This window comes from Chrysochloris asiatica, unplaced genomic scaffold, assembly GCF_000296735.1.
Source record: "Chrysochloris asiatica unplaced genomic scaffold, ChrAsi1.0 scaffold00081, whole genome shotgun sequence".
Lineage (NCBI taxonomy): Eukaryota > Metazoa > Chordata > Mammalia > Afrosoricida > Chrysochloridae > Chrysochloris > Chrysochloris asiatica.
The window spans coordinates 11229830-11241921 of NW_006408599.1; the positions used below are offsets into that span (position 1 = coordinate 11229830).

The 12092-nt window shown below is 44.0% G+C and overlaps 1 protein-coding gene across 1 annotated transcript in view; it reads left to right on the top strand.

The window, feature by feature from the left end:
- TNC (tenascin C) overlaps positions 1-12092 on the top strand; it is a 71985-nt gene that overhangs the window by 50888 nt on the left and 9005 nt on the right. Inside the window, exons 19-25 of the mRNA XM_006865684.1 lie at positions 2035-2154; positions 4264-4407; positions 5126-5256; positions 7741-7873; positions 10031-10182; positions 10582-10678; positions 11577-11738. Coding sequence (XP_006865746.1) covers positions 2035-2154; positions 4264-4407; positions 5126-5256; positions 7741-7873; positions 10031-10182; positions 10582-10678; positions 11577-11738 — 939 coding nt within the window. The remainder of the gene's footprint in view (positions 1-2034; positions 2155-4263; positions 4408-5125; positions 5257-7740; positions 7874-10030; positions 10183-10581; positions 10679-11576; positions 11739-12092) is intronic.

Here is a 12092-nt window from a genome sequence, read left to right on the forward strand (position 1 = left end):
GCATTGAAGAAGAATGAAGTGGAAAATTTCTGTTCAGACAGCCTGTTACAACTAAGTCTCTAAACAATTTACCCTTTGATATATGAGCAGTTACCCAGTATAATCCATTATAGGGGTCCAAAGAATGGACCTCATAGGAAATTTTAAAAATATCCTAGTAGCCAAAGACTTGATTTTATGCAATTAAAATACCCCAGCAGGACCCAGAGTCCTGTCCACTCTGCAACACAGGCTCTATTTCCCCCCAAGAAGTCTTCCATTCATGGATTCTCCATGGCAACAGATGGCAAAAGCTGAATGCAATTCCTCCCAAGATCCAATTGTCTTCACCCATTAAAGGAGATTCTCTACATGTAAGATGAAACAGGAATGACGTTGGTGGGGACCATGTGGGTTCCCAGAATGACACAGTGACATCCTGATTCTTGTACCAGTCATTGTATCTCTTAAGGCTCAGGCTCTTCATCTTAAAAATGAGCAGATAGTAGCTGCTCTCAACCCTTCCAGGCTGATCTGGGGAGTTTTCAGATAATGAATGTGAAAGCAACAGAAGAAAAATCATATTGAGGTTGGCTTCTAAGAAGGAGATGTTGGGTAGTGGAAGAGGCCAGGGCTAAATACCTTGCATATGCATACCTCCCAGTTCAAGTCTTATGAAAGTCATCACTAAGACAGAAAAAGTTAAACAGTATTTTCAATAACATTTGCAGTGACTGAGGGCTTCCCCAAGCATACCATATACACACTGTCTAGTGAATCCTCACAATAGCCACCATTTGACAGCGAATGACTACCCCAAGGGCACATGGACACTAGGCAGAGAAACCAATGGTCTTACTTATCTACTGCTGCTGTAACAAAATAGCACAAACAAGTCACCAATTGATTTTCTCACCATTTGTTTCTGGTGTTAAGTGTCGTGGAGTTGATTCTAACTCATAGTGACCCTGTATAGGGTTTTTGAGGAATGGTTTGTGGGTTTGAACCACTGAGTTTGTGGTTAGTAGTCCAGTGTTTATCCCACAAAGCCACACCAGGACTCCTTCTCTCTGATTAGGAGACTACAAGTCTGAATTGGGAATACCACTTCCAGTGAGAGGTTCCATCTTCTCTAGGGGAAAATCTGTTTCTTTGATTTTTCTCAATATTCTTTGGAGAGATCCAGGTGGTATCTCTCTTTACCCCATCTGTGCTTCCTTGCCTCTGTTCCTAATCTGCTCGTTCTATATTTCAAAATGGGTTATGTTTAAGATACATCCTGCACTTACATGGCCTCATTCACATAACAGAGAAACCCTTATTTGCAAATAAGATTATATTATATTAGGATTTACAACATACATTTTGAGGAGACACAACTCAGTCCATAACACCAAGGTAGAAGTCAGAATCACCAGTCTCCAGATCCTGACTCCATATTACCTACAAGCCACCTACACAGAGATAGTTCAAAACCCAGAAAACCTTGAGCTGTCTGGATTATATAGACCTCAGTGTTGTTGTAAACTCTTTCCCTGAGGAAAATGATACGAATGAGAATAATATTCTTTGCCATGAGTTCAGCCTTTTTTCAGCACCATTCCCCTCACAAGATCATATGAAAAGCGAAATTGAACCAGGGATAAGGCCAGACAGAATTAGTATCCCCATGCTGTTGTGTGTTGTGTGTTGTTGAGTCCATTCTAACTCGTAGCAACTCAAGAAGACGAAGTAGAACTGACTCACAGATTTTTCTAGTGTAATCTTTGTAGGTCTTTTCTCCCATGGTGCTGATGGGTTCAAATCACCAACCTTTCAGATATCAACCAAGCACTTTATCCATTATACCACCAAATTCCTTAATCCCCAATCAACAAAAGAGGCCCCAAGGTAACCCAGCCAACAAAGGCAGGAGTCTGCCTCCAAGTCTAGGACTCTGAGCCACCCCATACAGCTGGCACTGTGTCCTAACACCTGGAGTTCATGGCAACTGCAGCTTCGTATCCTACTCTGTGGCCGCCTATCTCTTTAACACATCACCACCTTTCTTTGCAGCTCTGGATGGTCCGTCTGGCCTGGTGACTGCCAACATCACCGACTCAGAAGCTTTGGCCATGTGGCAACCGGCTATTGCCACTGTGGACAGTTACGTCATCTCCTACACAGGGGAGAGAGGTAAGGTCCTGTCCCACACTGTCCTCATCCCGAGGAATGTCACTTCTGTTGGAAGTTTTTTCTGTTCTCTCTTCTCTACACCACATTTGGTACAGGGTGGCAATGGTTGGAAAAATCAGTAATGTCCTTATGGCTCTTGAAATCAGTTGCCATTAAATCCATGTCAATTCACGGTGACCCCTTGTATGTCAGAGAAAACTGTGCTCCATAGAGTTTTCAATGACTAATTTTTCAGAATACCAGGGTACATAAAAAGAGATTGCTACTAGGGTTTCAGTTCATACATAGAGGGTTTATTCCAAACCAAAAAAAAAAAAAAAATGTGCTTAAAAATGTCTCTGACCAAAGATAGCTTCAAAAAAGTTCTCTCAAAAATACATTTGTCTTAGTTTCACTAGGGCACCATCATAAAAAAAAAGAAGTACATTCAAAACAATGCCTAAGTGCTGCATTTGCACTAAGTGATTTTAATAAGTCATGTAAAGGGGGAAAGTCCATCTTCAGCTCCCATGTGTTTTTCCCAGCCTGTTTCTCCACTCCAGCTGGTCTCTCTGCCTCCTAGAACAAGCCACCCTCTCTAGGAAACAGCTCTCATCTCTGACAGAGTCCAGTATCTAAATTCTAAAAGAGATTGCCTCAGGCCATGCTGGGCAGCAAGGGTAGGGGTGGTCACCTCCTCAGAGACCACAAAGGAGACCACCTAGTTGCAGAAAACTCAAAGAGAAATCCTTTTTCTTTGCTTGTGCCACCACCTTCACTGATGGATTCAAAAAAGCAGAATAAACCTTGTTTAGCACACCAGCAAAGCATGGCCACCAGAAAGTAAAATAAAAATGAGAGAGAGAGGAAGAAGAAACATTCCTTTACCGTGAACAAAGCCATAATTTTGGAATGAGTTACTTTAAACACCAAAGTTACTCTTTTAATTTCCAGCCTATGTAAGTTTCACATTTTATGGCTCAGTATTATTTTATTTTCAGTGATAATACAAGAGGGCACCATAATCGTGTCTGTACCGAGGGCCTCTGAAAATCATAATTCAGTCCTGGCAACCACCTAAGGAAATTCTTTGCAAGCACAGGAAAGAAATTGAACTTGAATAAATGTATTCTTTTTCTGCTCCAATTCTTAAGTGTTCCCTGTGAGTACATTCTTCCAAGTCAGAGAAAATGAGATCCCTTGAACCCAGTACTGAAAAGAAATCAGGGTTTTTGGGAATTATGAAAACTATAGATGGCATGGCTAGCAAATGGTTTGGTGCACAGGGGCTGGCAGATGGCACATGGGGGATCAACTTGTACCCTTTTGCCAGGGACCAGACTAAGTTTTACCACAGCTTCCAGACTAAGATGGACGAGGAAGCAAAACTTGGTGATCTGCTTCTGAAAATCAGCCAAAAGAAACCCAATGGATCACAAAGGTCTGAACTGTAACTTCTCATGGGGATGGTGCAGGACACGGCTTCATTTCATTGGCTTCATTTCATCCCATTGTGTGTGGGGTCACTGATACCCTGGGAAATCCCTTAGTCCCCAGCCAACCAGACGACTGGTCACCTATGATTAGAATATAAGTGAATACACCTGGGCACCCTGGCTTCATTTCCTGAGTTGGGCTTGATGCGGTGGGACTGAGACGTGGTAACTAGATTCTGGCAGGTGTGGTGGTTCTTGCCCAATTTGTGTGATCCCTCAGCTTAATGAGTTGACAAAATTTGACAAATCATAAAAGGATGTGTGAGTCAGTAAAAGAGAGGAGAGTGAGTAACAGGACAAATTGAATATGGATAGCCTGAGGCTTTAGAATGTTACCTGCAATGATCCTCTAGCTCATTGCTGTCTTGGCAGCAAAGCTGTTCCAGCAGGTACAGCTGACCCAAGTTCCCCTTCTTTCTGATTTGGTGCCTGGAAAAATCCAGTCTCCATATGATAAACTCTTTGCATATGAGGTGAGCACTCAAGAGAGAGAAAGGGTGTGAGTCATTGCCGAAATCAAATCTGCTTGTCTGCAGGGTCACTGAAAGTTTCTGGGTGTGCTATTTGCCAAGTCCATCAGTGGTTCATACTGCATGGAGTAACTAACTGCCTTGTATGTCTATTTCTTGTTTAGTGCCAGAAATTACACGCACAGTGTCTGGGAACACAGTGGAGTTTGCGCTGACTGACCTCCAGCCTGCCACGGAATACACACTGAGGATCTTTGCAGAGAAAGGGCCACAGAAGAGCTCAGCTGTCACTACCAAGTTCACTACAGGTCAGGAAACATCAAAAACTGGTAACTCTCTTTTCTGAGATGCCCACCCGCAGCTGCCATCTTATACAGTAAACCTTACAACTCCTCTTTCTTGCATTATGCTGATATCAACAGCAGCTAAATTCACCAATGCCCACTCAGTGAAGGACTTAAGAAACACACCATTTCCTTCTGAACTGAAATGACCTTGGTCTCCCCACAGACCAGGAAAAAGATTTTAAGATGAAGACTTTTTAAGTGGAAAACCAGTCCCCACTGGCCCTAAACCCAGTACTTAATGATCCATATTCTAGGCAGGGAAACACTTTTAAGAGATTTTTAAGGCAAGTTTTCCTAGATGTCCACAGAGTTTTTTATACATTGAGATTGCTTTACAAACTTCAGCAAGGAAAGAAGTGGGTGAGTTTGAGTGAGTGTCAACCTTAACATCCAACTGCCCTTTTATTTAGAAACAAAGAGGGCTGACAATTATGTTCACAGCTGCATCTTTCTTCCAAAATTCACCCAACACAATGTTGGACTCAGGACAAGGTGAACCACATGTAGATGTTATGTCTTTGGAAATTACATGGCTCATCTCCCTCCTTTATGGACGGGGAGAGAAAGTTGTAGTCCAAGGTCAGACAGTGAAAAGGACTTCAACTCAGGCCTCCTGATTTCTAGCCAGGGATTTTTGCCCTACACTTGCTGACTTAAAATTAAATGTCTTCTTCTGCAGATCTGGATTCTCCAGGAGATTTGACTGCTAGTAAGATTCAGTCTGAAACTGCCCTACTCACCTGGCAACGCCCACGGGCATCTGTAACCGGTTACCTCCTGGTCTACGAATCCATTGACGGGACAGTCAAGGTATCTGGAAGTATATAAACAACTCCCTTTTGCTGTTTTGAAGCATTTTTATTATCCCCAGAGTAGGGACAAATTATACTTGTGCTATTCCTCTAATTCTCGTGTGGCACTGCAGGATCATCACAGGACTTCAAACTAAAAGATTGGCTGTTTAAGCCTACCCCTGCTCCACAGAAACCCTATACAGGGTTGCTATGAGTCAGAACCAACTCAACAGCACTTAACAACAATAATTCCTTAAGTCCAGGGCAACTGGGGAGTTAGAGAAAAAAATTAGTAGGAACTGGACTATATGCTATACCTTCTGAATCACACACTGCACCGTCTCTTATTTTAACCATATCCACTGACATCAGAGGTTAGGACTTTAACATTTCTTTGTTGTTGTTGTTGTTGTTGCTAAGTGTCACATGTCTTTGTTGTTGTTGTTAAGTGCCTTCGAGTTGGTTCCGAACCATAGTGACCCTGTACAGGGTTTCCGAGGGTGTAAATCCTTACGGGAGTAGAAAGCCTCATCTTTCTCCCGCGGAGCAGCTGGTAGTTTCGAACTGCTGACCTTATGGTTCACAGCCCGATTCGTAACCACTACGCTACCAGTGGGTATATAATTTACATTACTCTCATAGCCATTCCCAGGGTTGGTCCAACAGTGAACTAACTCACTATGTGAACTGAGGTAAGTGCTTCCTTCTCTGGGTATCAGTGTTCACATCTGTAAAATGTATAAATAGAACTCTGATTTTTTAGGTCTCCTCCTTGTCAGGCATTCTAGGATTTTCGTGATTACCAAAACAGTCATTCTCATTCCAATCTACCATAATTGTCTAGGAAATAGCTTTGCCAGGCAGCGTAAAGAGCTGACTGGTAATTGATCAAATACCAAAGCAATTTGATCATTTCAGCTCTGTACCTGATAATTGATCCTGCTCCTAGGAACCAGAACTGGAGCCTCCCAAAGGTCACTGGGCCATTGATATGAAAAGGACATCCATTTACTTCATGCATGTCCAATCCCAGCTTAGTATGTCTCACTCAAGAAAAGCAATGTGGTATGGGAGAAAGACTTCTGAACAGGGTGTTGGGAGACCTTTCCCTGCTGCTGAAAGCAAAACTTTTATCTGATGCTTAATTCCCTAATAAGAAAAATCAGGTTGGCACACCTGCCCATTGCCAGGATACAGGAGAGCCAAGCTCATTTGTCATTGTCCTGATGGGGTGATGTGGCACTATAGGATAAGCACTGGACCGCTATCCAGAAGGTTGATAGTTCAAACCCACAAGTCTCTCCTCAGAAACCCTATACAACCAACTCAACAGCATGTAACAACAACAAACCCAGTCTGCCATGTTTACAGGTTGCAGAGAGCAGGGCCGTATTTGTTTTACAAGAAGTGCTGGGAGAATTCCAATCCCAGACACCACGGTCATCTGTTAAAAGTGGTCTCATAGGAATTGGAATTCAAGAAATAACTTTAAAAAGAAAGAAGATCTCCTGAAATCTGAAACCAATGACCTCCTCGGGGTAACAGCAAGGCAACCAGCCACAAGTGCGCAAAGGAATGAGCATAGGTCTTACAGCAGCTACACACATCTGCCTTTCCCAGAAGGAGATACACTGGGGCAGCTCAGGTATTCATCTTGCCATGTCTCCTGAGTTACTATAGTCATCTTCTGACTCCAGAGAACCCCAAACTGACTGCACATCAGAATCATCCAGAAGCTTCTTAAATATACCCCTGGCCTGGTCCCTCTTCTAGTTATTAGAATTCAGTTGGTCTAGGATGGGGCACAGACATCATATGGTTTTAAAGCTTCCCAGGGATCCATGGTTGTTGTTGTTGTGAAGTGCCATTGAGTTGATTCTGACTCATAACAACCCTGTATAGGGTTTCTGAGGAGTGACTGGTGAGCTTGAACCACCAACCCTGCAATTCAAACCGACTTTGCAGTCCAGTGCATTAACCCGCAGCACCACACCAGGACTTCATTGACAGGAGCCATATTTGGGGGCCACTTAGCTAACTGGTCTCAAAGTCTAGACTTTTGCCCCTTTGAGATTCATGTTGCCACCAGATAAAGGGTGTTAAAGAACAACTGGATTCATGACATTCACTTGTTCAAAATCTTTCAGGGCTCTGAATTCCTTATCATGATAAACTTCAAATTCCATAGCTTGCCATTTAAGGGCCTTTGTAATCTGGTCTTTGCCCACTCTTGCACTGCTCCACAACCTGAAATCCAATATGGTTGAGGTTATTTCCTCTGCACCTGACTTAATTGGTTCTGTGTCTGCTGGCCCCAGGATCTTTGCTCATGTGGCACCCTCTCCATTTCTGAAAACCCAGCATGGAGCCTGGCACGGCATGGGTACTCAGTAGAGTCTCGTTGAATGACTGAATGAAGTGCTGAATGAATGCATGCATGCAGTGTCTACCCTGAGAATTTCTGTGGTCAAAAGCTGTTTATCCTTTCTTCTGCTTATAGGAAGTCATCGTGGGTCCAGATACCACCTCCTACAGCCTTGCAGAGCTGACCCCATCCACCCACTACACAGCCAGGATCCAGGCTTTGAATGGGCCCTTGAGGAGCCAGCTGGTCCAGACCATCTTTACTACAAGTAAGGGGGTTCTGGGGAGCACCCAAGCCTTGAGACTCTGACTTTATGAAACTGAGTCAACGCCCCCCCCCCCCACACACACACACACCCCTGTTTACTTCCTCTTTAAACTTTTCAAATAAAACTCTTAAAAGACGAATTCCTAGTCCCTCAGTGGTACAAACAGTTAAGTACTGTACTAGCTGGAAGGTTGGCAGTTTGAACACACCTCAGGAAACAGGCCTGATGATTGTCTTCCAAAAGTTCCTATGATTGTCTTGAAAGTTCCTATAAAGCACAGTTCTACTCTACACACATGGGGTCACCAAGAGTCAGAATCTGCCAATAATGACAACCACCTGGAAGTCCAAAAAATGTGGATGTGGAAGGTTATGGGCACCATGGTGAAAGGAAAGGAAGATTAATAGCACAACTGGATCAATTTCCATCTTTACCACTTGCTCTGTGTGACTTAGGAAAACTACTTTCATTGTACAAGCCTCTGTTTTATATACAATGGGATTTATAACAATCCCTTTCTCACAAGACCCCTGTGTAGGTTAAATAAGATATTGTATTTGAACTTCTAGTCCAATAAGTGGCCCTTTGTCTAGAGTTCATTGTTAGCTCAATGTCCCTTCCCCTATGCTTCAACACTTCAAGGTTTACAAAGATCTTTTACCTTCATAAGCAAACTAGTATAGGGGTTCCCAGTTATTGTGCCCAATTTTCTAGTGAGGAAACAGAAGACTCCCAGAAACTCAATGATCTGTTCAAGGCTATGCTGTGAATTAAAGTCAGAGGTAGGCTTTCAGGGCCAGGGGACTTCTCCCTGCATCCTGCATCTTGGCGTCTACTGCAGATGGTAAATGTACACGCTCTGTTGGCCCACTCCTGAGGAAGGGAGGAGCCGGTCTTTAGAGAACCCTGAGCCTAGGATACAAAGAGGGTACCCCAGCACTGCCTCCCACCTCTCACACTTCATTCACCAGTCTTTCTGCTCCCATCTGCTGAGGAGGTGTTGCCTCTGTTCCACTCTTACATCCAGTGCTGAGGGAAAGAATATGCACTTGTCAGAGAGATGTTCTCAGACTTAGGCTGTGAAATAAACAGGTAAATAATGATAGCGCTAAGACCATCGTTTGCTTATGGGGCACAACTCAAAAGGAAGATAAATAGCTGTAAACTCGAATTAATAATAAGAACATGGATTATATGAGCTCAGATTCAGAGAAAAAACTATGCTAGCCCAGTTTTTAGACACCTACTGAAATAGGTGTTCATTTCTACTGCGGGTTTCATTTTTCCTATCACTTTATTGCATTTGGGAATATCCCCAGCATTCTGGCTGTCTCTGTCTACAATTCCATTAAATGTTTTATCTCTCCACAAGAGCAGTTAAATAACTTTTCACACAGAAAGGAAGTTGAAAGTCCAGGACTAGAACCTTGGTGTCTGACTTCAGAGTCCCCTGAAGAGGTTGAGATGCAGCCATATAATGAATTAAAATGTGTTTGTCTAATCAAAGATTAGAGCTCTGGTAGCGTAGTGGTTACGAATCGGGCTGCGAACCTTAAGGTCAGCAGTTCGAAACTACCAGCTGCTCCGCGGGAGAAAGATGAGGCTTTCTACTCCCGTAAGGATTTACACCCTCGGAAACCCTGTACAGGGTCGCTATGGGTCGGAACCGACTCGACGGCACTTAACAACAACAACAACAAATCAAAGATTCAAATCTTTTATCAGATTTTCAAAGAAGCCTGCACCTAATCAAGGGACCTGATTCACAGTGGGCCACCTACCATGGGTTAGAAGTCCAGCCATGATGGCCAGGACCCTGGGTGTTCATTGGGTACTCCTTGGTTTCTCCATGGAAGCCAAGGATGACTCAGCATACGCTACCCACGGTGCTCAGCTCTCCTCCCTCTGATCATCATTGCCAGCTTCCATCAACATGAGGGACTAAGATGACTCCTTTATATACGAAACCTCTAAACTTCCTAGTGCCCCCACAGAGCAGATTTCATCTGCACTTTGCACATGAGGAAACAAAACCTTAGCAAAACCCCGCTGCTTGCCCATAGGAATCGTGCCAATAAGCAGCTGAGCTGCCATTTGAAAGTTCTTACCTGAATCCTCCTCCTACTGAAAGAATCTCTATTTTTTCTTATTCCACAGTTGGACTCCTGTATCCATTCCCCAGGGATTGCTCCCAAGCAATGTTAAATGGAGACACGGCTTCTGGCCTCTACACCATTTATCTGAACGGCAATAAAACCCAGTCCCTGAAAGTCTACTGTGACATGACCTCTGATGGGGGTGGCTGGATTGTGAGTACATTCAAGAGGGATTCCAGGGATCTCTGGCATGAAGGGTGGGTCAGGGTGGGGAGAAGACACCCATGCACATGAGTTTTCCAAGTTAGTGCCTGCCATGTGAAAGCACTTAGTAATTACCAATTAAATGGCAGAAAAGGAAAGAAAGCTGGAGATAAAAGGTAGAGAAAATGAGTTTCCTAACAATTATTTCTGTCATCTGAACTTCCTCAAATGTTTCTGTGAAGTGCAATTGGCAGTGATCATGATTTAGCTTCAGCTGAACGTTTACTGTCTATGAGATGAATGGGAGTTAGTCTTCTCTCCACTGTCTACTGTTCTTCCACTCATAAAGGTCTACTCTTTTCCCATCAGTAGCAGAAGTGCACCCAGACTCATCAGTTGTGCTTTTAGGTGTTCCTGAGACGCAACAATGGACGGGAGGATTTCTATCGAAACTGGAAGACCTATGCTGCTGGATTTGGAGACCTCAAAGAAGAATTCTGGCTTGGTAATACTGCCCTCACATTGAAATCTGTCCCCAAATGTCCATTCCTGCCCTCCTTCTCACTTGTCCTGACTCACAGTGACCTATGGGCAAGATATGGACTCGCTCTGATGGTAGACACAGAATTTTGCATACTTAAGCAAAAAGGCCTCTCTGTGCTCTGTTGCATTCACCTTAAAAATCTGATGGAGAACCAGCAGGCCACAAGAATTCACTGGCTTTTAAAGCATTCACAGAGCCATTTTTAGAATTGTCCTCACTGATATCACTGACAGCTTTGGCCCTACGTACTAGGTCCTGAGACAGTTATAAGACTACATGGGTATGCTTACACCCACCACCTCTAAAGCTCCTAGCACATCCCCTTCCCCAGAGTAGATTTTATCTCTATCTTGTGTAAGAAGAAACACTGTCTTAGAGAGGTTGCTTGCCCATAAGAATCTCACTAATAAGCAAATTGAGCTGCAGTTTGAAAGCTACAAAAACAGGACAATGCTTTTATCCACCCAGGCATGCAACTGACCCGTTCTGGCAACTTGCCTCATACAGAGCACTGTTCTATGCAGTGTTGCCAGGGCTGGAAGTATTTGTCCCACTATCATCCAGTCTTTCATTTGTGAAGGGCTTTAGAACTTAAAAGGTACTTTCAGTCCCTATCTCCTTTGATCTTCACAATACACTAGTAGGTCGGCAGAGTAAAGATGATCAGCTGGATTTTATCTGAGGCTCAGAAACCTTCTATGCCTTGCTCTGCATTGCACTAGCCAGGGGCCAAGCCAACTTTAAGCCCAGGTCTGTGTAGCACCAGCCGCTTTCTAGTGCAGCCGAAGCTGTTGCATGGGGTGGAAATGAAGACCTCAGCAGCTCGGGCTTCCTCAGCAACCTTGCCTGTTCTCCACAGGGCTGGACAACCTGAACAAAATCACGACCCAAGGGCAGTATGAACTCCGGGTGGACCTGCAGGACCATGGAGAGACAGCCTATGCGGTCTATGACAGGTTCAGTGTTGGAGACGCCAGGACACGCTACAAGCTGAAGGTGGAGGGGTACAGCGGGACAGCAGGTATGGGGCAGCAGCCCTCAGAGCCAAATTCATCCAGCCATCATTCCTTCCTTCTTTCCTTCCTTAGTCCATCTACTTATGGATTCCACAGCCATTTGAATACCTGGGAAAGAAAGTTGCTGTTGAGTTTATTCCAACTCATAGTGCCAAAGTCAAACTGTGCTCCATACTGGGTTTTTTTGTTTTGTTTTGTTTTTTATCTTTACATTCATCCTATTGTATTTTGTTTCATTGCAATAATCACAATCCCCTGCATGCATCATCAAACAATCAAAGGGTACACCCCACACGCCACACACCCCGTCCCCCCCGCCCCGTCCCCCGCTGGCCACCAGCACACAGACCCTCTCCCTC